Source organism: Mustelus asterias, chromosome 7, assembly GCF_964213995.1.
Source record: "Mustelus asterias chromosome 7, sMusAst1.hap1.1, whole genome shotgun sequence".
NCBI classification, from domain to species: domain Eukaryota; kingdom Metazoa; phylum Chordata; class Chondrichthyes; order Carcharhiniformes; family Triakidae; genus Mustelus; species Mustelus asterias.
In genome coordinates this window covers 127,732,748-127,758,028 of record NC_135807.1, presented here as the reverse complement: position 1 = coordinate 127,758,028, position 25,281 = coordinate 127,732,748, and the positions used below count along the sequence as shown (strand labels likewise).

Here is a 25,281-nt window from a genome sequence, read left to right as displayed (position 1 = left end):
AAGAGAGGTCCTCAGATAAAGGTCTTAAATTTAAGGGAAGGCCAACTATAACCAAATTAGGCAAGAATTAGAGAGTGTGGATTGAGAGTGTCTGTTTGAGGGAAAATCCACATCTGACGTGGGAGTCTTTTAAAGACCAGTTAATTAGAGGCATGTTCCTGTGAAAAAGAAGATCAGGAATGGCAGGATTCGGGAACCTTGGGTGACACGGGAAATTGTCAACATGGTCAAAAAAAAGGAAGCAAAGATAAAGTGTAGGCAACTAAAAATAGATAAAGCCCTTGAAGAATATAGAGAAAGTAGGAAGGAGTTCAAACGGGGTTAGGAGGGCTAAAAGAGGCATGAAATGTCCTTGGCCAGCAGGGTTAAGGAGAATCCAAGGCATTTTATATGTATATATGAGGAGCAAGAGGGTAGCTGGGATAAAGGTTATGTGTGGAGCCAGAGGAAGTGGGTGAGATCCTTATTGAGTACTTTGCATCTGTATTCACCAAAGAGAGGGACATGGGGGAAGTTGAGGTTAGGGAAGGGTGTGTGAATACTCTCTGGCAGGTAAGTATAATGAAGGAGAGAGTTTTGGTTGTCTTGAAATGCATTAAGGTAGACATGTCCCCAGGGCTGGATGGGATCTATCCCAGGAAACTGTAGGAGGCAAGAAAGGAAATAGCTGGGGTCTTAACAGATATCTTTGTATCCTCTTTGGCCATAGGCAAAGTTACAGAGAACTAGAGAATGGCCAACGTTGCTCCTTTCTTTAAGAAAGGAAACAGAGATAATCCAGGTAATTACAGGCCGGTGAACCTGACGTGAGTGATGGGGAAGCTGTTGGAGAAGATAATGAAAGACAGGATTTATTTGTATTTAGAAGCGAATGGACTTGTTAGTGATAGGCAACATGGTTTTGTGCAGGGAAAGTCATGTCTTATCAACTTGATTGAATTTTTTGAGGAGGTAAGAAGAATGATTAATGACGGAAAGACAGTGGATGATGTCTACATAGATTTTAGTAAGACATTTGACAAAGTCCCTCATGGCAGGCTGGTACAAAAGGTAAAGTCTCATGGGATCCAGGGTGTGCTGGATACAGAACTAGCTTGATCATAGAAGACAGAGAGTAGCGATGGAAGGGTACTTTTCAGAATGGAGATCAGTAACTACTCGTGTTCCACAGGGATCAGTGCTGGGACCTTTGTTGCTTGCAATATATATAAATGATCTGGAGGAAAAGGTAGGTGGTCTGATTAGTAAGTTTGCAGGTGATACAAAAATTGGAGAGTTGCAGATAGTGACGAGGATTGTCTAAGGATACAACAGGGTATAGATAGATTGCAGGCTTGGGCAGAGAAATGGCAAATTGCATTTAATCAGGACAAACGTGAAATGATGCATCAGAAGATCAAATTCAGGTGCAAATTATACAATAAATTGCAGAACCCTTAGGAGCATTGACATAAAGAGGGATCTGGGCGTACAGGTCCACAGATCCCTGAAAGTGGCAACACAGATGGATAAGGTGGTCAAGACGGCATGCAGCATACTTGCCTTCATTGGTTGCGACCTTGAGTATAAAAGTTGGCAAGTTATGTTACAGCCATATAGAACTTTGGTTAGGCCACATTTGGAATATCGCATGCAGTTCTGGTCGCCACATTACCAGAAGGATGTGGATGCTTTGGAGAGGGTTCAAAGAAGGTTTACCAGATTGATGGCAGGTCTGGAAGGTTTTAGGTATGAGAAGAGGTTGGATAAACTTGGATTGTTTTCACTGGAAAGACGGAGGCTGAGGGACGACCTGATAGAGGTCTACAAAACTATGAGAAGCATAGATAGGGTGGATAGTCAGAGGTCAAAGGCTTTTCCCAGGGTGAAAACGTCAACTACAAGAGGGCACAAGTTCAAGGTCAGAGGGGGAATGTTTAGGGGTGACGTGAGGGGAAGGTTTTTCACACAGAGAGTGGTGGGTGCCTGGAACGCGCTGCCAGTGGAGGTGGTGGAAGCAGGCATGTCAGAAAAGTTCAAGGTGTATTTTAATAGACACATGAATAGGAGGCAAACAGAGGGATAGTAACCGCATATAGGTGCAGGCTTGGTGGGCCGAAGGGCCTATTCCTGTGCTGCATTATTCTTTGTTCAAATTTACAGTGCAGTTGTTTCAGACTTTTGATGCAGCTGATTTAACCAAATATAATTTCATCAGAAGATTCACACTACCTTTATTTGGATGGTGACTTTTTTAAGATCATCTTCTTGATCTACCGTCAGGTCATCATCAAAGAATATTTCTAAAGGCGCACATGATTTATGAATAAATTCTTTAAAGGTATTCTTTCTGCTCTGACTGAGATGGTCTTCAACGTATAGTACAATGCTAGCCTGCTGCATGGCTGCATTTGCATTTGCATTGTCATAAACTCTGAAAGAAGAAGCTTCAACAATCAACAAAGCATGTCACAAACATCAATTACAAACATAGACATTAAGAAAACCTTGGATAGAAGACTTCACTCCTTCCATAGAACATGTACAATGTATCATATCATGGACTGTATTTTAGCACCAGTGATAACCCCCACCCACCTACCCCCAACCACTGCCCCATCAATCTCTTGAGGGAAATTATTGGTATTCACCATGCAGTTGGCATATGTCTTTCCCCCTTCTTATTATGCCTCCTGGGCTGTTTTTTGTACCATATTGTGATGATGAACTGACTGCCTAATGGGGGTTCCCAAACTGTGAATTAGGATCCCACAAATAATCAAGGTTGCGAGTTCCTTTCTCTCCCAAATCCACATTGTTCTCACAATCTATTCTGTTCTCTCAGCTCCCTCCCCTGCCGTGACAACTCCTCCCTGCTCACACAACTCCCCAGTGACACCCCTCCTGCTCCCATTACACACAACTTCTTCCCTGTGTCATGCTCTCACGATGTGGAGATGCCGGCGTTGGACTGGGGTAAACACAACATCCACACCCCCTTCCCCAACACACCCGCTCTCACATCTGTACCCTCCCTGTATGACTTCCCCCCCACCCCTCCCCCTGCCACTCTTAGGCAAAAACTCTCAGAATGCTTCAATATTGCAATTTACCCTCACTATTTTTCTGGTGATTTACTTTCAGCCCTAAACCCTGAAAGTAATCAAACTTAGCATCTCATATGTCCATTCATCTCTCTCTTTTTCAATCCTGCCCTCCAACAACAATGTATATAGTGCTTTAAACATAATAAAATGTCCCCAGGGTATTTCACACAAGTATTATCAAACACAGAGAATCCCACCTTCCAAGAACACACCCACCATCATATCCTATGGCATATTTAATCATCTTCATTAATGCATTCACTACAATATTCAAACTCATTCAGAAACACTCCTCATATGTACATGTCCTCAAACCGATAACCATCAACCAGTGTAACAAAGAAGACAGTAAACATCATCTGGGGCAAAGTTGTCAGAAATATTACTCCAGATCTTTTTCAAAAGAGCCAATTGCCACAGATGAAATAACACACCGTGCAATGGTTGGAAAATACTCATCTAATTTGCTAATTGATTTTGAAACTGCTGCCCTAATTTAAATGCATGTTTTACTTCTCCATTACCTATTCCTCAGCAATTTGAAGTCCTGTATATTGTCCTCCCTCAATCTCCTTTACTCCACTGAAAAGGTCAACTCTTGAAGAATTATGAATTGCCTAGAGTGCTATGCTCGGAGCTTAACTCATTTTCCTTTGAAATCCATTGAAAGCATCAATGCTCTTTTGAAGATAAGCTAAATCAGTTCTTGGCGGCTGTAGTTATCCAAGGCTCCACAAGATTACAGATTATGCAGTCAGGGGAGAAAGTTGAACAGCCAGCTTCATAAACTCAATTTATTCACATCTAAGATGTTGGGCAAGCAATGAGGCAGGAAGCTGGAGGATTTTCCCACAAATTCTGCGATCTGTATTGCATTAGCATTGCCCCCCAAGAGCTGTATCCGTTACCGCAAAAAAAATGTATTCAGTCAATGACCTAGTAAGGGAAGTCACGTTAAATGCTGAGTTTTTTTTTTGTTCATGGGATTTGGGCACCACTGGCTGGGCCAGCATTTATTGCCCATCCCTAATTGCCCTTGGATTGATTGCTCGGCCATTTCAGAGGACAGTTGAGAGTCAACCACATTGCTGTGGCTCTGGAGTCACATGTAGGCCAGACCAGGTAAGGACAGCAGATTTCCTTCCCTAAAGGACATTAGTGAACCAGATGGATTTTTACTGACAATCGACAATGGTTTCATGGTCATCATTAGACTTTTAATTCCAGATTTTTACGAATTCAGATTTCAGATGTGGTGGGATTCGAATCCAGGTCCCCAGAGTATTACAAAAACAGAAAATGCTGGAAAATCTCAGCAGGTCTGACAGCATCTGTGGGGAGAGAATAGAGCCGACGTTTCGAGTCTGGATGACCCTTCATCAGAGCTGATAGCAAAGAGAATCAGCAGAGAATCAGCAAAGCGCAGTTTGGGTGACTGCTTTGCTGAACACCTTCTGTCCCTCTGCAAGCAGCACCCAGACCTCCCTGCCACTTGTTACTTCAACACACAACCCTGCTCTCCTGTCCACATGTCCGTCCTTGGCCTTTTGCAATATTCCAGCAAATCCCAACACAAACTGGAGGAACAGCATTTCATCTTCTGAATGGGCACTTTACAGCCTTCTGGACTGAACATTGAGTTCAACAACTTCAGAGCGTGAACTCTCCCCTCCACCTTCACCCCATTTCCATTTATTTTATTTCATTTTGTTTCATCCTATTCATCCGTTTTATCATCCTTCTTTCTCACTTCCATTTTCCACTTTCCATTCCAGCTCTCCTTCTTGCCCCCTTTTCCCCCCTCCCCCCACCTTCAGGGCAACTGCCACATTCCTTACGCAGTTCTTTAAAAATCTGTACCTCTGTTCTGTCATTCACGCATTCTGATCACTAAATGGACACTTCGAGCACCTTCTCAGCCTTCTGTATCCTCATTTACATTCCCTTTGTCCCATTCCACCACCCCCGCCCCCCCACCCTCATTGTATCAACCTCTCCTGATTCTCTTTGCTATCAGCTCTGATGAAGGGTCATCTAGACTCGAAACGTTGGCTCTATTCTCTCCCCACAGATGCTGTCAGACCTGCTGAGATTTTACAGCATTTTCTGTTTCAGATTCCAGCATCCGCAGTATTTTGCTTTCCCCAGTACATTATTACCCTGGGTCTCTGGGTTACTAGTCCAGTGACAATACCACTACGCCGCTGCCTCCCCCTAAAATGTCTTAAATATTTTTTGTGAAGTCTTACCTTTGGAACGTGTCGGAAAGCAATGCAATCAGGAGATTGATACAAAGAATGCTCGAAACCCCAAGGAATGTTCCACAGAGGAAGTAGGCCATTACTGGGTCCTTTGCGTACATGTCATCAAACCGATAATCATCAACCAGTGTGATACGAAATACAGTAAACATCATCTGGGGCAGAGTTGTCATATTTTTTACTAACCCTAGAAGCATGAAAATGATGGAAGATAACAGATCATACAATCAGAGAATGGTTACAGCAAAGAAGGAGGCCATTTGGTTTATCAACTTTATGCCAGCTTTCTGCAAGACCAGCTCACTTAGTCTCACTCTCCCATCTTTTCCCTGCAACCTTACAAATTGTTTATCTTCAGCTAATTGCCTAATTCTCTTTTGAAAGCCATGATTTAATCTGCCTCCACTTAGCTAATGAATTTGAGATCCGAACCTCTCCCTGCATAAAAAAAGTTTTTCCTCATGTTGCTTATTTTGTCAATTACCTTAAATTGGTGCCCTCTGGTTCTTGGATTCTTTCACCAATGGGAATAAATTCTCCTACCTACTCTTTCCAGACCCTTCATGATTTTGAACCATTTTATCAAAAGCCTTGTTATCTTCCCCAAGGAAAACATCTCCAGCTTTTCCAATCTCTCTACATCATTTAAGCTTCTCATCCATGACACACTCTTGGAAATCTTTGCTGCACTTTTTCCAATGTCTTCACATCCTTCCTAAAATGAGGTGCCTAGGACTGAACACAGTACTAAATTTATGGTGTTTTACAGATTTGTTTTAAATTCCTTGCTTTTTTACTCTACGCTTAAACTTTGTTGGCAAGTCTCTTAGGTGGCACTTTATCAAATGCTTTTTGGGGGTGGCACAGTGGTTAGCACTGCTGTCTCACAGCGCCAGGGACCCGGGTTCGATTCCAGGCCTCGGGTCACTGTCTGTATGGAGTTTGCCCATTCTCCCCATGTCTGCATGGGTTTCCTCCGGGTGTTCCGGTTTCCGCCCACAGTCCGAAAAATGTGCAGGTTAGGTTGACTGGCCATGCTAAATTGACCCTAGTGTCAGGGGGATTAGCAGAGTAAATGCACGGTGACACAGTGGTTAGCACTGCTGCCTCACAGCGCCAGGGACCCGGGTTCGATTCCCAGCTTGGGTCACTGTCTGTGTGGAGTCTGTATGTTCTCCCAGTGTCTGAGTGGGCTTCCTCCGGGTGCTCCGGTTTCTTCCCACAGTCCAAAAAACGTGCTAGTTAGGTGCATTGGCCGTGCTAAATTCTCCCTCAGTGTACCCGAACAAGTATCAGAGTGCGGCGACTAGGGGATTTTCACAGTAACTTCATTGCAGTGTTAATGTAAGCCTACTTGTGACTAAAAAATAAATAAACTAAATAAATAAAGCATAAAGGAAGTCCATGTACATCATATGAACAGCATTGCTCTCATCAACCACTTCCATAACCTCATCAAAAAAATCAAGCAAATCTTGGTTAAACACAATTTTCCCTTAACAAATCCATGCTATCTTCCCTTCATTTATCTACATTTGTCCAAGTGACTTTTAATTTTGTCCCGAATTACTGGACAGAATTCTCCCATGGTCCTGCCGAGGTACAATTGCAAGCGGGTGGGGTGGGAATCATGAATTTTCCATGGTATCTTCTGCTGGTGCCTGCCATAGCGGATTGAGATCCCTGCTGGAGGCCAGTGGGAAATTGACTTGCATTCCACGAATGGGATGCAGATAAAGGCCTGACCAGAAGCCTTTCACCCACGCCCGATTCTCCCTGTTGGCAGCGGAAAAACATGCCAAACACGTCTGGAACAACGTGACGTGCAAATGTCAGGAGTCACCTCAACAATGCCTGGGGCTGCCTCCAGAGTTTGGAATGGAGGCTGTCAGCAATCCTGGAACCCAAAAGATCACAGCATTGGTGGGAAGAGCATTTACAGGTGGATCTTCCAGAATGTTCCAAGATCTTCTTTCTCAGGAGGTCCATCTTCCAGCCTCAGAGTGCTCCTGGAAATCCATCTTCATTTTCAGGAGGTCAATCCTCTGTCTTCAGTGGTGGTGATGTGGAGATGCCGGCGTTGGACTGGGGTAAACACAGTAAGAAGTTTAACAACACCAGGTTAAAGTCCAACAGGTTTATTTGGTAGCAAAAGCCACACAAGCTTTCGAGGTTCTGAGCCCCTTCTTCAGGTGAGTGGGAATTCTGTTCACAAACAGAACTTATAAAGACACAGACTCAATTTACATGAATAATGGTTGGAATGCGAATACTTACAACTAATCCAGTCTTTAAGAAACAAAACAATGGGAGTGGAGAGAGCATCAAGACAGGCTAAAAAGATGTGTATTGTCTCCAGACAAGACAGCCAGTGAAACTCTGCAGATCCACGCAACTGTGGGAGTTACAAATAGTGTGACATAAACCCAATATCCCGGTTGAGGCCGTCCTTGTGTGTGCGGAACTTGGCTATCAGTTTCTGCCACCAGGGAATACAGAGCAAAACTCCTGTTTTGATAATTAATGAGGTCAGGGCTGGAAGATATGGCAGTGGGGAATCACTCCACTTCTCTGCCCCGCCACAGGATTTAGTCTCAGATGACAGAATTACACCTATTGTTTCAAAAAGCTTTCCCTCCACTGAAGTTAACGTGTGGAGAGAGAAACAGAGTTAATGCTTCAAGTCTATATGACTCTTCCTAAGAGTCTTGCGGACTCGAAACGTCAACTCTGTTTTTCTCTCCGCATATGTGGCAGACCTGCTGAGTTTTTGCAACATTACCATAAGATATAGGAGCAGAATTAGGCCATTCAGCCCATCGAGTCTGCTCTGCCATTCAATCATGGCTAATATGACTCTCATCCCCATTCTCCTGACATCTCCCCATAACCCCTGATTCCCTTATTAATCAAGAACTTATCTATCTCTGTCTTAAAGACACTCAATGATGTGGCCTCCACAGCCTTCTGTGGCAATGAGTTCCCCAGATTCACCACCCTCTGGCTGAAGAAATTCATCCTCATCTCCATTTTAAAGGAGCGTCCCTTCACTCTGAGGTTGTTCCCTTGAGTTCTAGTCTCTCCCACTAGTGGAAACATCTCCTCCACATCCACTCTATCCAGGCCTCTCAGTCTTCTGTAAGTTTCAATTAGATCCCCCTCATTCTTCTAAACTCCATTGAGTATAGACCCAGACTCCTCAACCTCTCATATGACAAACCTTTCATTCCTGGGATCATTCTTGTGAACCTCCTCTGGACTCTCTCCAAGGCCAGCACATCCTTCCTTAGGTATAGGTCCCAAAACTGTTCACAATATTTCAAATGGTGTCTGACCAGAGCCTTATACAGCCTCAGAAGTACATACCTACTCTTGTATTCTAGCCCTCTAGAAATTAATGCTAACATTGAATTTGCCTTCCTAACTGCCAACTGATCCTGCACGTTAACCTTAAAAGAGTCCTGAACCAGGACTCCCAAGTCCCTTTGTGCTTCAGATTTCCGAAGCCTTTCCCCATTTAGGAAATAGTCTATGCCTCTATTCTTCCAACCAAAGTGCATTACCTCACACTTTCCCACATTGTATTCCATCTGCCACTCTTTGCCCACTGTTTTTATTTTCAGCATCTGTAGTATTTTGCATTTATTATACTGATGTTAAGCTGACCGGCCTTTAGTTACTGGGTTTATCCTTACACCCTTTGTTAGCCTTTGTTCAGGGGTGTAACATATGCAATTCTTCAGCACTCTGGCAATACCCCTGTACCTAAGGAGGATTGCAAGATTATAGACAGTGCGTCTCCAATTACCATCTTTCTCAGTGTCCTTCAATGCATTCTTTTAAGTTTATCCTTTCATCCTGTCAAAGCTTTGACAAAGGGTCATCTGGGCTCGAAACGTCAGCTCTTTTCTCTCCTTACAGATGCTGCCAGGCCTGCTTAGATTTTCCAGCATTTTCTCTTTTGGTTTCAGATTCCAGCATCTGCAGTAATTTGGTTTTATCCAGTGAGCAACACAAATGGCCATTGACTTTGGCAGGACTTGAAGATCCCGCCAGTGGCTAATGGTGAGCTGCCTCTGCTGCCACAAAACCTACTATGGCGGGTGGGGGGTGTGAATGGTGTAGGTGCTGGGAAATCACTGCCAGTGGTCTTGAAATCTGGAGTGGAATCATTAGCATGGTTGGAACAGGCATATTGAACCTGTAGTCAGGTGCCGACTCTCACTGAGACCCAGAACTTTGGACTGTTACCAACAATGTAGTGAGGTCCAAGTGGGCCTTGATGGGACAGAGTTGCCATCAAATCTAGCTTCTTAAAGGAACCTTATGGGTAATCCATTCTCTCCAGGATTGCTACCTGCTCCCTTCATCAAATTGGAGTCTCTATAAAACACATGATGGAATCCACATCTGTTCTCAGCAAGCATTGGTTTCTTTCGGCCAATGAGATGGCAGACTGGGGAAAGACTGAAACTCCCCAAGCTATGCTCCTTTGATGCAAAGAGGACCAAAAATAAACCCAACTCTCCTCAACCCCATCCCCATCTTCTACAATATACCCACACTATATCCTGCAGTCTCTAGTTACTCAAAGGGAAAGTGATGAAGGTGCTTGTTTTAGAAAACATGGCAATAGTCACAGTGAGCACGTACTGCCAACACATAAGAACATAAGAAATAGGAGCAGGAGTAGGCCATCTGGCCCTTCGAGCCTGCCCCGCCATTCAACAAGATCATGGCTGATCTGAAGCGAATCAGTTCCACTTACCCGCCTGCTCCCCATATCCCCTAATTCCCTTATCGATCAGAAAACTATCTACCCGTGATTTAAACATATTCAACGAGGAAGCCTCCACCACTTCAATGGGCAGAGAATTCCAGAGATTCACTACCCTCTGAGAGAAGAAGTTCCCCCTCAACTCTGTTCTGAACCGGCCCCCCCTTATTTTGAGGCTGTGCCCTCTAGTTCTGGTTTCCCTTCTAAGTGGAAAGAATCTCTCCACCTCTACCCTATCCAGCCCCTTCATTATCTTATATGTCTCTATAAGATCACCCCTCATCCTTCTAAACTCCAACGAGTACAGACCCAATCTGTTTAATCTCTCCTCATAAGCTACACCCCTCATCTCCGGTATCAACCTGGTGAACCTTCTCTGCACTCCCTCCAAGGCCAATATATCCTTTCGCAAATAAGGGGACCAAAACTGCACACAGTACTCCAGTTGCGGCCTCACCAGTGCCTTGTACAGTTGCAGCAAGACCTCCCTGCTTTTATATTCTATCCCCCTCGTGATAAAGGCCAACATTCCATTCGCCTTCTTGATCACCTGCTGCACCTGCAGACTGAGTTTTTGCGATTCGTGCACAAGGACCCCCAGGTCCCTCTGCACAGTCGCACGATGTAATTTTTCTCCATTTAAATAATATTCCAATTTACTATTATTTCTTCCAAAGTGGATAACCTCACATTTGCTAACGTTATATTCCATCTGCCAGATCCTCGCCCACTCGCTCAGCCTATCCAAATCTCTCTGCAGACTTTCCGCGTCCTCCACGCAATTCGCTTTCCCACTCACCTTTGTGTCATCAGCAAACTTGAATACCCTAGATTCAGTCCCCTCCTCCAGATCATCTATGTAAATGGTAAACAATTGAGGCCCCAGCACCAATCCCTGCGGCACGCCACTGGTCACCAACTGCCAACCAGAAAAGCACCCATTTATCCCAACTCTCTGCTTCCTGTTAGATAGCCAATCCCCAATCCACGCCAACACCTTACCCCTAACTCCGTGTACCCCAATCTTCTGCAGCAACCTTTTGTGAGGCACCTTATCGAACGCCTTCTGGAAATCTAAAAACACCACATCCACCGGTTCCCCTCTGTCAACCGCACTAGTGACATCTTCATAAAAGTCCAGTAGATTCGTCAAACACGACTTTCCCTTCATGAATCACACTGACATTATTGACATCTTTCCTCCTTCTTATCTCATTCTGTAATCTACTGTCATCATTCTACCTAGAGGCCGGTATTTTACCACCCTGGCCCACCACGCAGCGGGTGCAGGGCGGACCACGGATAGGTCCGTTGACTCCAGATGGGATTTTATGGTTTCAGAATGAGTGAAGCTGTAAAATCCCACCCATAGTGTTTGCAACACATCTATATTTTTAATGCTGTTCCCCATCTGCTTGATGAGTCAAGACAGATTATTTAGCTTTCTGTCTACCGTCTTGAATATCAAATGAATCTTCCTCAATTCCCAAATGCTCCTGACAGATGAAGCAGCTCCTGTCACTTCTATTCTTTGGGTTATCTTTACATTTTGAAATAATTCCTACTTTTTAGGTGATTCATAATTCTGTAATCCTTAAAACATCAGCAGCTTCCAGTGTTCTGCTGATAAGGTTGAAATTCGCCTTTGAATGAGGAATGGGAGAATGTTATTAATGGCCCACTAACTCTATTGGCAGAAATCACTCCTTTTACAGCCACACGCTCCTGCAATCTCATCAATTGTTCATTTTTTATAGAGGAATATGGGTATTTACTAATCTTTTGTCCAGAAGAGATGGGTGGGATTTTATAGCCTCGCTCATCCCTAAACTGTAAAATCCCTCCCGAAGTCAGCGGACCTTTCCATTGTCTGCCCCTCTCCTGCTCCGATTCCCGTGGCGGGCGGTGCGGTAATATTCTGGCCCATATATTGTCCTCTTGTCTCAACAAAATGCTACAATGCAATTTCCATCTATTGATCCGCAGGTAAACACAGGACTTACCACCAAATATGATCCAAAATGCACATGCAAAAGGAATGTAAAATTCTCCATAAAGAAAGAGGAATTTCAAGAGGTCGATGATAATCTTCCCAAGCATTACAATGAACGGTCCCAGAGCCCTAAATGAAAAAAAAAATAACAATACTATACAAATAAATGAACAGAATAGTGAGGTGTTACAATTTGGTTGGGGCCACACACTGCTTGGATATTAAGAATCTAAATGTGATAAAGAAGCAAAGGGACCTAGGGATACAGGTACACAAAACACCAAAATAGTGATGCAGGTTAATAAGCCCAAAAGAAAGCAAGCCAATGAGTGGGTCCATTTCTAGAGGGATAGACATGAAAAGCTGAGATGTTATGTTAGATGTTATGATAATGTTTATGTCCATGTTAATGCTGGCTAGACCACACTTAGAATACCTTGTACGGGTCTGTTTCCATGCTGTAGAAGGGACGATGGAGCCAGGGATTTGCAAGGATGATAGCAGAAGTATTGGCGAAGATATATTGACCTGCAATGGCTGAACTGACCAGGCGTCTTTTTGTTTTAAAAGGGAAGCTAAATAGTAACCTGATGGCCTTTAAATTTATGAAAGGATTTGATAAGAAGATGTTTCCACTTGCGTGGGAGTCCTAACCTAAGGGCCATAAATATATGACACTCACTGAAGTTAATAAATTAATAATTAAAAATTCAGGAGAATCGTCCATAACAAAAGGTTTCTAAGAATGTGGAACATGCTACCACGAGGAATAGATGAGGTGAATAGCATAGGCGCATTTAGGGGGAAGTTAGATTAATGCATGAGGGAGAAAGGATATGTTGGTACAGTTGGATGAAAAGTAGTTCTGTTGGCTTGTGTGGAGCATAGTCTCCAGTAAAGATCAGTTCAGCTACAAAGAGACTCAATGCAATTCTATGTAACTTTTAAAATAGGAACTCTGAATATAATGCAGCTCCTATTGTCAAAAATTACATTTACATAAAATATATACATGAAGAATGCCAAGAGGTTGGTGCCTGACTCTAACTTGCCATTCTGAGAGAGTGGGAATTCAAACAGCCTTTACGCTCTAATGGAAAATATTCTTAAACTTTACTCCTCGAATCCTTGTCCTCAGACTGGGCAGAGTGACAGCATTTTCCTGTGGACCTGAGAGAAGCACCCTGTTTTTTTTGAGCAGCCTCAGGTGATCCCTTTGAGGATCACTGGTTAAGTCTGATGCAACAAGGTGAAACATATGGCATAAAACCTACCCATTTCAACGTGAATTTCACATTCAGGACCCTACAAAAGGCACAGGACCTCAAACTACATACTTTAGGAGCCTGGTGCTTATTTAGGCAGGCACCTGGATAAGCCACCCAAGCCAATATGAACATCTGGCACACTTTTGCTCCTGATAAGCTGCAACAGATGGTGGTGCAAACTTTGGTGGTCTAATGCTCATTATAGAAGCACAAAATGGGTGGCTGTAAATTTAATTATTTCCTCTATTCTTATTAACCACAAACAATGCTACAGGAGATTGACTCTTATGTGTGTGGGATGCTGGAGCTCTGAAATAAAATCAGGAAATTGGGGGGGTCACGTGATGGAAGCACGGGAATGGCTGCGTTTTCACGAGCTCTGGCGCTACTCATCTTTGAATCCGTTTTTTATCTTGATGTATGAACTATAATTATCTGACCACGATGTACATAATCCATCCTGCGTTCCTGGAAGATCCTGGCCGGATTTTAGCAAGAGGGAGTTGAGTTAAATAAAGAAAATCCTCATTTGACCGAACAGTAAGAGATGGCTGGGGTGGGACGCAGTTTGCAGTTTCACTGGTGAGTGGGCGCACGCTCCGGTGATGCTGTGGGCATTAAGATGATGGCCGCCATCACGAGTGAAGTTGTGGAGGACGGTCTCAGCTCCCCGGCACAGATTTGTGCTGCTCATATTGATGAATTGCGAGATATTCTAAAAAGAATGGATTAAGCAGGGAAGAGAATCCTGTCAGTCGAGAGGGGAGTTTCCTGGTGAAGGTTCACCACCAGTTCTTGGGAATCCTGCTGCCTGGTATGTCGAACATCCTGGTTGATTCAGGGAGATGGGGCTGGAAGGAATATCCGTGCGGCCGGTCTCCCGCATGGCAGAGGGAGATGAATTCCCAGCCGAATTTTGAGATTTGGCTGACATGCCATGATTTGGTGGCTGGGCATTTCGAGTTCGATGGAGCACATTATGTCCGATCATCGAGGCCTAGGGTTGATCGAAGACTGACTACCGGTCATACATTGTTTTATCCTCGGTGTTTGTCGAGAAGGGTTGGAGATGGCTGGTTGTTGGATCCTCACCACCTGCTGTGGCCGATGTTTTTCTTCACCGGGGCTTTGGGATGATGACATACAGAGGCTTCGGTGAAACCCTGGCTGGATCCTGGATGGTGCTTCATGGTCCCGTCATATCTCTGTCCTTTTCCAGCTCTGTGGATGGTCATGTTATCCTGCAGTTCATCATTAATCCTGAACCTTGTTCCCTTGTGGTTATACTCCTGGTTTTGTGATATTGTCCATTGTGTGAGATATAAGCACTGAGGCGTTCATCACTTGTTGTACTGTGAAAATCAGAATTGTCTAATTTTTATTTTGGATGGTATTCATCCACCAGTGTGCTCCAATAGTGGAACAAGGGAGGCCGTAGTCTAATGCACATTGTTCTTTGCATTCAATCTTTGGTTTTGATAATTGGTAGCGGTGGAACAGGGTGGGTAGGAGGGTCTGCCTGCCCAGCTTCGGCCCTGTGCCAAGTGCTAAATCTTGGGGTTCAGTGTTTGCAATGTGGAGATATTTTCTTGTTTGGGGGTTGTTTGTGGGTCCTCTTCTTTCCATTAGGGAGCATGTTGAGTTGGTTGTATGACATGAGGGTTGTGCGGTATTTACCTGTTCTGTGTGCTGTAATCCTTCCATTTACACCAAAGGGCTGCAACTTTTAGAACCCTTCACTTTACTTTTTTAGGTAAGATGTGTAGCGCCACAGCAGGGTGGCGGGTAGGTGGTTTGGTGTAAAGATGGCTGGTATGGCCTTAAGAATCCTCATTGTGGGTGAGGAAAATCCACATTAAAACTATTGGGGTCATGTATTTCTTTTGTATTTTTTGTTATTTTGGGATTAAGGAATTCTTGCTTGTTTCCTATGAAAGTACAGACAGATCATATATTCTGGCAAAGACTGGGAGCCTTTTTTGTCGCTGACTTCTTCTTGCTGTTAGAGTGAGGGAGTTATGCAGTGGTGCACACCCGGAAGTGGTTGGCTAATCCTTGGATATCTAGCCTTGTTAGGTTGGTCTTCTATTTTGACTTGGCTGCAGGGTCGTGAGAGTGGTTACCTGATTACTTGGCTCATGGAATGTACAGTGGGCATATTATCCTTTGTTAGCGTTTCCCCGATTAGGGGAAATGGGTCAAATCCTTGACGGTGGGATCTAAATGGCACTTCAGGGGTATCTGGAGACAGGGATGGTTTGTTTTGTTCAATATATAAGAGTAATGTGAGTATTCTTGGCTTGTTGGCCCTTATTCTGGTGTGTCGTTGAGTAGTTTAGGCTAATAGTGGCTGTGTTTATCGGTCAGATGGAGGGTATGTTGAGCAGAGAAGTAGGTTGCCCTCTGCCAAGACATCCCTTTTGGGGTCTTCTGGACTGCTCTCCTTCTTGAGACTGGGTTTCTCTGGGGAAGTAGTATCCTGTTGGCTGCGGGGCCTGAGTGGGAGTCTGGGTGCTCTGGCTCAGCGCTGTTGCTGTCTTCCTTTTGGTTGGAGATTAGGCTGGTTGAAGGAATAGGTCGCCTCCTCCAAGTGGTCTGATATGGAGACTTCCACCCTGTCCAGCTTCTTGAGGTTTGGGCTCCCTTAAGGGGTTGTATCCTGTTGCTTGGGAGGTCATATTGTCCTGTTCCTGGTATCCTTCCTGTGGAATTGTATGCTAAAAGATCACGTCTGTCATCTCTTGGATGAACTTGATGCTCCTCTCTCTTTGGGGTTTCCTTTCTTCATCCTGGTAGGTGAGGCACTGATATAGGCTCTGATTTATTACAGTTAATCCTCGAAGGTTTCCCTTATCTTGTCAGGTGGAGTAGAGTCACATCTCTCCCTGAGATACCCTGTGTCTTGATGATTATTCTTCTCCTTTTTGGTAGGGTTTCCCTGGTGGAAATGTTTTAAGTTTTCTGGTGATGGGGAACCTGATTGGTGCTTCTGATACGATTGGAGAGGAGGGAGGTTTGTAGAGTTGCGAGCCTAGATGAGATGTAGGAATCCTTGGCTTACTGTTTCCTGTGTACAAAAGCATACACTGCCACACCATGTCTTACACTGGTGGCAGTATCCTGGTGTTTCCCCTTTTCTGGGTTATCCGTTCATTGCTTGGAGGATGCTGAGTTATGCCCCAGTTGGTTGCATATCACCCCATTAGGGATTCCATGTATATATTTTTTTACATTCATTTGTCGCCAGCAGTTATTACCCATCCCAAGTTGCCCTTGAACTGAGTGGCTTGCTAGGCCATTTCAGAGGGCCAGTTGAGAGTCAATCACATTGCTGTGGGACTGGAGTCACATGTAAGCCAGACCAGATAAGGATGGCAGATTTCCTTCCCTAAAGGACATTAGTGAACCAGATGGATTTTTCCTGACAATTGTCAATGGTTTCATGGTCATCAGTAGATTCTTAATTCCAGATACTTTTTAATTGAATTCAAATTTTACCATCTGCCGTGGCAGGATTTGAACCCGGGTCCCCAGATCTTAGCTGAGATTCTGGATTAATAGTCTAGCAATAATACCACTAGGCTATTGCCTTCCCACAGTCCATCGCCTTCCCATATTGTGTAGCTCTATCCCTGTTATCCTGTGGAGGAGGGCATGCACCATGGGGCCATGTGCTTATGGTTTTATCATGTTTCCTGGATACGAAAGCATACACTGCCACGCCACATTTTACACTGATGGCAGTATCCTGGTGTTCCCCCTTTTCTGGGTTATCCGTTCATTGCTTGGAGGTCCTGGGGTGTTGAGTTATGCCCCCTCCCGCGTTGCCCTTGAACTGAGTGGCTTGCTAGGCCACTTCAGAGGGGCAGTTGAGAGTCAACCACATTGCTATGGGTCTGGAGTCACATGTAGGCCAGACCAAGTAAGGATGGCAGATTTCCTGAGATCCTGAGATCCCACACTCTTTCTGGTATCCTTTCTTTATCTGTAGGAGAGGAGACGCCAACTACAACTATTGATAGTCTGAATCATTTGTATGAATATTCACTGTTTTTTTCATGATTATGATTACTCTGTATTGTACTGGATTTTGAGGATTTGTTACATTCCGTGGTAAAATGTAAAACTTTCAATAAAAACATTCTTAAAATTAAAACCAGGAAATGCTGGGAATGCGAAACAGCTAACCATTTGGGTCAACAACTTTTTTCATCCCATTCTTTCTTCACTCAGATGCTGGTGTAACAGCGATCCCAGGCAAACAGTACTGGAGCTCTTTCTTTGCAATGATTTCAGCATACAAATAATTGAACCAGACTTACGCATTTGGCCTGAATTAAATTTTCATGATCAGCTGTGCTGTCACATAGAGGTACCTTTCTGTCAGTGAAAGAAAAATATCGGAGGATGCATCACCTGGGATTGTTTTGGCATATCCATTACCTCCTGACTCAATGGCAGCAGCTGATGAAGGCCAGGGACAAGTCATGTTGCCGGGAACAGTACATGACAACAGATAAATTGCCCCGCTCCTTATTTAAAACCAATGATGCTTGCTATGGGATGGTTTCGAGGCACTGATAATGCTCCACTATCTTTTCAAAGTGTTCTAAATCATTCATGTGTTTGAAGGCAATGTAACAATTGCAAAGGGGACACTACACAATTATATCCCATCTAATTTCTCAGATACATTTTTGTGAGCCGCGGGGGGAGGGGGGGGGGGGTGGGTTGGGGTGGGTTGAGCTGGGGGGTGGGTGGGTTGGGGTGGGTTGGGGTGGGGGGGGGGGTGGGTTGGGATGGGTTGGGGGGGGGGGGTGTGGGAAAGAGCAGTAAATGTGAAAAAAAACACAACTTCTTATCAACATTGCCTTCACTCTGTGAATGATGTGGATGTAGTTTTTAATGGGCTGGATTTCATTGGGCATCATAGTCCCTGCCTCCTACATCTCCACCCTCCTGGTTACGATTCTGCTGGCTGCCTTGCAGCAATTTATCGCTGGGAACAGGCGGGATTTTCTGCTCAGTCTCAGGAGGAAATTCCTGATTGGCTAGCAGCTCTTTAATCCCATCTCCACTAGCTGGGAGTGGTGGCCACTGCTGGGACTACAGGTAAAGCCAAGAAAGAGGAGTGTCGACGTAAAGATATATCCAGGGTATCGCTGGGACCAGGCTGGTAGATTTAAGCAAGCATGTTGAGGTCTGGTTTTGAAAGGCCAGTGAGGAGGGTAGGGGTGGAGTAGCAACTTGTTGGGGGATGGCACAGGGGGAGCTGCCTCAGATGGGCCCAGGAGTTGACTGGAGAGGAGGTCCCACCACTGCTGTCCAAAACCCAGCACCAGCTTGTATAACTATAGCTGCTGCACCTCCAACAGAGCATGAACCTCTTCCTGCTGTGGATAAAGTAGTGACTGAGGCAGGATGAAGCCCTTAAGTGGCCATTAATTGTGCACTTATAGTCCTCGATAGGCTCAAGGGTGGGCAGAGACCTGACATCTCCACTGCCAACAGACATGTCAGAGTCCAATGGGTAGGCAGCAGAAAGTCCATGCATTGAATGTTATGAGCCTTCTTGTCCTCAAATCTGGGGGGATGGAAAATCCAGCCCGGTGCTTTAGAGAATAATAGTCAATCCTGAAATTGAGCATGGGAACCGTCATATGGACTATGGGTATAATTTTCATATAATCCCCACAGTGCAGAAGGAGGCCATTCAGCCCATCGAGTCTGCACCAACCACAATCCCATCCAGGTCCTATTCCAGTAACTCCATGCATTTACCCTCACTAGTCCCACTGACACTAAGGGTCAATTTAGCACAGCCAATCCACCTAATCTGCACATCTTTGGACTGTGGGAGGAAACTGGAGCACCCGGAGGAAACCCACGCAGACACAGGGAGAATGTGCAGACTCTGCACAGACAGTGACCCAAGCTGGGAATTGAACCCTGGTCCCTGGCGCTGTGAGGCAGCAGTGCTAACCACTGTGCCAACGTGCCGCCCTAATAAACTGAATGGGAATAGAAGAGAATGTAATGCATGAACTTCACCTGCATTACTTTATGCATCATGGAAGGTGAATTACAGTGTTGGGAGCAGGAACGGAAAGTATCATCACCTAGTGACATCTTCTATTTGAGGGAAAGTAACACATGGGTGAGCTGCATACCTGATAGCTCGGACGTGCTTCATGAGCCGGAGCCAAAGGAATATGATGGTCACAGCAAACAGTCGAATATGCGCAACGTGAATAAACTCACTGTCCATTGTCAGATCAGCTGCATGAGTTGCTATCAGAGCAAAAAGCAGCAGATAAACCATCCAGTCAAACAGATTCCTGGAAAAAAAATGGCAACAGTCATGTTAATAATGTTAAGTGTCAGCAAGGTTCTCAGCACCAGCATACTAACAGTGCTGTGAGGAGGGACAGTTTGACCCAGCGATGGGCAACATAGGAGAGTGAGTGGGCCTCATGAGTGGTCTTCCTTCATCCCACGCTGCAAGATTGAAATCTGCCTTATTCACTAACTATGGCCCTTGAATAAGATTGAATACGTTTAACATGAGTTACATATTTCATCATAAGTAATAGGAAAGGCTTAATCATTCATATATTAATAAAGCTGTCATCAGCCTCAAGTGGTAAAAACAAGATAAGTATTAATGCTTGATTGGACCCAGCACGGCTCTTACAGTCAATGTTATGTGGAAGCAGCACGCACCTCACTTCACTTACCCTTGCCTTTACGTGCATATCTCTTCAGTCGCACCGTAGGAAAATATCAGTGGAATGTGGCGACCCTGCACATGTGCAACGGTCAACAAAGTGTCTTGTGGGCTGCACTCAGAACCCAGACGGTATGCATGTAGCCACTGGGTTTTTTTTTACGACTGGGGCATAGGCCGAGAGCATCAAGGGCAGCCTCTTAACCAGCCTGCCTTAGCTCCTGACATCCTTTCTTGGTGCCTCCAGACTCTTCCCATGAGTGGCAGACCTTACTCCAGTGAAGGCTCGCACTTACCCCTTCCCAGGCCGGGAATGAAAATCAGATTTGTGACATTCTCTCCTTCAATCCTGGGTTCAATCCTGATTTGGGGGACAAAAATACGGCCCTTTTAATCCTATTCTCCCGAGTTTGTTTCTTTGTATTCATTAATGTCACAAGTAGGCTTGCATTAACACTGCAATGAAGTTACTGTGAAAATACCCCAGTCGCCACACTCCGGCGCCTGTTCGGGTTACACTGAGGGAGAATTTAGCACGGCCCAATGCACCCTAACCAGCACGTCTTTCAGACCGTGGGAGGAAACCGGAGCACCCGGAGGAAACCCACGCAGGAGAGGATGTGTAGATTCCACACAGACAGTGACCCAAGCCGGGAATTGAATCTGGGTCCCTGGCGCTGTGAGGCAGCAGTGCTAACCACTGTGCAATACAAATTATATAAGCTGGCTGGGTAACGATAGGAGGCAGCTATAGAGTGGAGAGAAAATTGGAGAGGAGAATTGCACTTGGGCAGTATCTCCACTCCTTCTTAGGCATTTACAGAAAATACTGGCAACAGCATTCTGTGAACCCATACTTTGTTCCATAAATGAGGTCAGACAGTGGAAGAAAGGGGGTTAAAAGTACAGTCAAGTGATCAATGTACCTGAGCATCAAAATGCCCATTAAAAACATGATTGCTAAAACATTCAACACAAAAAATAGAGGACATGCATTTACTTTGTGCTGTCCATCACTTCAGGATGTCCCAATGTGCATTACAACCAATTAGGTACTTTTGAAGTATAGTTACTGTTGAGATTTTGTAACAATTCCAGCAGCTGACATGAGCACAGCTAGCTCCTACAAACAGCAAGGAAATAAATAGTCAGAGCATTGGAAGAGCAGATGAAAAGAGGACCCGGACCCAGTGATCGCCACCGAGCAGGGTGAATGGAAAGAGAACCTGGAGGCAGAAACCACTACCTTGAAGAGTGGGCATAGAGTAGGCAGTAACCACCATGAGCAGATGGGAAGAGGATCCACAGGGGCTGTGACCACCACCTGGGAGGGTGGGCGAAAAGAGAACCCAGAGACAAAGACCACCATCTAGAAGAATAGACAAAAGGAGAGCTTGCAGGCAGTAACCTCCACCTAGGAGAGCAGATGAAAAGAGGACATGAAGAATTTGTGGAATTCACTACCTCAGAGTACAGTGGACGCTTCTGGAAAACTTGGATAACGTTCAGCAATCTCCTAACATTGTTGTATGAATGCCAACTCTTCATACATCCAGTCTGATTACCCTGGATAATCACAGGAAGGATTTTCTCCAGAAACCTTAGACAACACTTTCAAATCAACACTCAAGAAAGAAATGGGTCTGTAAGAAGTTGCACTGCTCAGAATTCTTGCCTGGTTTCAGGATGAAGGAAATATTCACCTCCCGAAGTGACTGTGGCAGCAGACCAAGCCAAATGAATGATTATACAAACCAATTAGCGGGTCTAATAACAAGTCTTTGAATTCCTTGTAGAATTCACAGCCAAGATCATCAGGCCCAGGTTGAAGCACCATTATGGCAGAGACCACCTCCTCCCCAGAGGCCGGGGCATTCAAAGCTGTTCTCAGATCCTCTGAAACCGAGGGAAGGTCAGGAGAAGAGAAGAAATGCTCCATAAGTGCCGGAGCTTCCTTAGCTTGTTCCGAATGATACATATTGGCAGAAAAGCCTCGTTAATATCTTCTGCACTAACCCTACTATTTCCCTGAGAATCCACCACCAAAGCAATCGTCCTCGAGCCCAATTTCCTCCTAATAAGAAAAGCCAAATATCTACTCGGTTATTCCCAAATTCATACAACTTCTGCTTAGCAAACTTCAAATTCCTCTCAACTCGCTGGGTCAACAAGAGTCCAGTGCCACCCTGACTACACACATTTCCTTCAACTTCACATGACAAGAATTCTTTTTCCTCTTTATTTCCTCTCCAACTCAGCTAGCTCGACCTCCAACTGACCCTGCTGCATCAACCCATGCCTCTTTCTGGCCGCAAATTAGATGACCAAACCACGAGCAAAGGCCTTGCAGGTCTCTCACAGAATAGAGGGTTCACATCAGAAAGAGAATTAACCAAATAAAAAACATCAAATTCAGTCTTGAAGTATGAAGCATTTATGGTCTTTAAGTAAAGATGCAACAAGTCTCCAGGACCTAGCAGAGAGTGAGACCTCTTGAGATGAAATTCTAAAAAGACTGGAGCATGATTAGAGATCACAATACTAAAGTAAAGTAAAGTTTATTTATTAGTCACAAGTAAGCCTTACATTAACACTGCAATGAAGTTACTGTGAAATTCCCCTATTGTACAAGAGGCGACCAACTGCAGGATCATCTTTGGCACAAACAAATTGTCAATCTTGGTGTGGCACAGATGAGGGGCTGAAAAAAAGGTGAATTCTTTATCCTTGGGATGCATCCAGATAGCCCACCTCTTCGTAAGCCAAAGCCAATGCTCTAGCTTGTTACATGGGAAAGTTCCTTGTAACAGGGAGTTTATCAATTAGTGAGTTAAGATGGCAATTCAAATCACCGCCAATAAAGGAATAGTCGGAGGACAGTTCAGCAAAGATCTTAGGGACAAAGTCCAGGGAATAATTTGGGGGACCATAGATATCCATTATCAACACATTCTCCCCTTATACCAGCTCCTTGACAACTACATACCTACTCCCTTTGTATTTCACACAGCTTTCCAAACTAAAAGGCAGATTCTTATTAACTAACACTGCTACCCCTTGACTGCTTGTCGAGAAAGAGATAAAAAAAACACCTGCCCCACCCACTCTAGGGTTTGAGGTGTCATCCAGGTGAATTTCTTGCAACAGAGCTATGTCAACTTTCTCCTGCTGAAGAAAAGACAGGCTCAAAGAATCATGAAGTTCCCCCTACATTCCAGAACAAATCTTTATCGCAGCTACTGCCACTACTGTTCAACCACAAAATATACAGAATACCAGCATAGTCAAAATGGCGGTTAAATTGCCCTGGATTTTCACGCCACACTTGGGCGTACACCCAAGGAAACTTCCCCATTCCCAAGCCACATTGCGAACGAGACAATACAACACCTCTTGCCAGGATATATAGGGGACGATTCTCCCAAAGAAATTCGAAGTGTCGAATTCGCTGGAGAACTGGAGTAATTCACGTTGTTTTTTTCAGTGGGAATTTAGAGAAGAATCCCCCACAGTCTGTGCACTGCAGAGGCCACCAGCATGAATAGCATTATAAACCAGGGGGCGGAGCCCATTCCCACTGTAGAGGCTGAAATCAGTGGGCCTCTGCGCATGCGCAGTGGCCCCACACTGTCAGCCTGCAATTTTCTGGCCAGTTTGGTAACTGGTCAGCCTGGGACTCCCAGAGTGCTGCCCCCACAACCCCCCATGGCCCAATCACAGCCCCCCTATCCATTAGCGGGCCAGCCCCGAACCCCCCCACCCCCCGTCCCGATCTCCAGCCCTCCCCCAGCAGTGATGATCACCCCCCCCATCCCCTGTCAGACCCCCACAGCTGACCATCACCCCCCCCCCCCAACCTGCCCCGATCACAGGGCTTCCGCCAGTCCCAATCGGATCCCAATGCAGATTGGCGGTGGGACCCCCCCACCCTACCGATACCCCCTAGTCTCTGCCCCAATAGGGCCCGCCTCATTGGCAATGCCCCATGCTGGGTTGGCAGTGCCAAGGTATCCCCTGGGCCTGGGTACTTTGCCCTTGGGCAGTGCCAGGTGGCACAGGCTGCCACTGCCAGGGTGCCCATGCCCAGAGGGCACCACACCCCACCACCCGACCCCCTGGGGGGCCGAGTGCCTCTCCCCTTCACTCCAGCAGGGTCGTCCCGATAGTTATCCCGCTGGAATGAAACACTCTGGCAGGGCGGGAGATGCTAACGGGCTGGAGAATTCAATCCTGGGCCCGCTAATAGCATCTAAATATTATGTAAAATACTGTTTAAATGCTAACCCCACCTCCCAGCTGATTTCTGGCACCGTGCAGATGCCACCAGAAATCTGGGCCCAGGGGACACAAATGCAGCACAAGCGCTCACGGGAATCCTGCGAATCGGCCAACGCGCGATTCTTCCAGCCCGCTGCGCTAAAAAATTAACGCAGCGGGATGGGAGAATCATCCCCATAGTCTGTCAGTACCCTAACAGGAGTTAAGCAAGGATTCTATAACCCCTAAACAACTGAGATACAAAATATATGCAAGTCCATATGTTTTCAGGGGGTTTTCTTAACTCACTGTGAGGACTTGTCAGGCCCTCCACACTACCTTCATACTAAACCACTCACCCACCTCCCTGCAATGGTGCTCCTCATTTTAATCCTAGTTGTAATAAAGGATATCTGGTGAAAAAGTCCAGCAGGATTATATATACCAGGATTACAAGATAAGAAAAAGGAAAAAAATCACACAGCTCTAATTTACACCAGAGTCGGTATTTTACGACCTCACTCGGGCAAGGCTCGTAAAAGAGAAATAGTCAGTCGTTGATTGGGAATCGGAGACCACACAACCCTTTCGCATTGCAAACTGAAAGAAAGAGCTTTACTCAACAGGCTTACCAGAAATCATTAAAATAGTTGGGATGCATTTCTTCCAGTCCAGACAGCTGTTTCTTTAGATAAGACTCCTCCTGTCAGCCAAAACAAATTAGCACAGGGTAATCAGTATCTGTAAACTGACCTATCTACATGCAGTATTAAGAAAGAAATTAATAGCATTATTAGATAATGCTCAGTTGTGAACATGAAATTTGGAGCAACAAAGTAACACCTTTTGGAAAACAGTGGCCCAAGAAATATCTGCTGATATGCTGGGCAACTGTCCTATCAAAACTTCTTT

The 25,281-nt window shown here is 45.1% G+C and overlaps 1 protein-coding gene across 1 annotated transcript in view; it reads right to left on the bottom strand.

Annotated features, from left to right (window-relative positions):
- The window catches only part of LOC144495500 (uncharacterized), a 97,077-nt gene that overhangs the window by 9,780 nt on the left and 62,016 nt on the right, over positions 1-25,281 (bottom strand). Inside the window, exons 14-18 of the mRNA XM_078215515.1 lie at positions 25,002-25,072; positions 19,556-19,723; positions 12,128-12,246; positions 5,336-5,534; positions 2,212-2,413 (exon numbers count right to left, since the gene is read on the bottom strand). Of these exons, the coding sequence (XP_078071641.1) occupies positions 2,212-2,413; positions 5,336-5,534; positions 12,128-12,246; positions 19,556-19,723; positions 25,002-25,072 (759 nt within the window). The remainder of the gene's footprint in view (positions 1-2,211; positions 2,414-5,335; positions 5,535-12,127; positions 12,247-19,555; positions 19,724-25,001; positions 25,073-25,281) is intronic.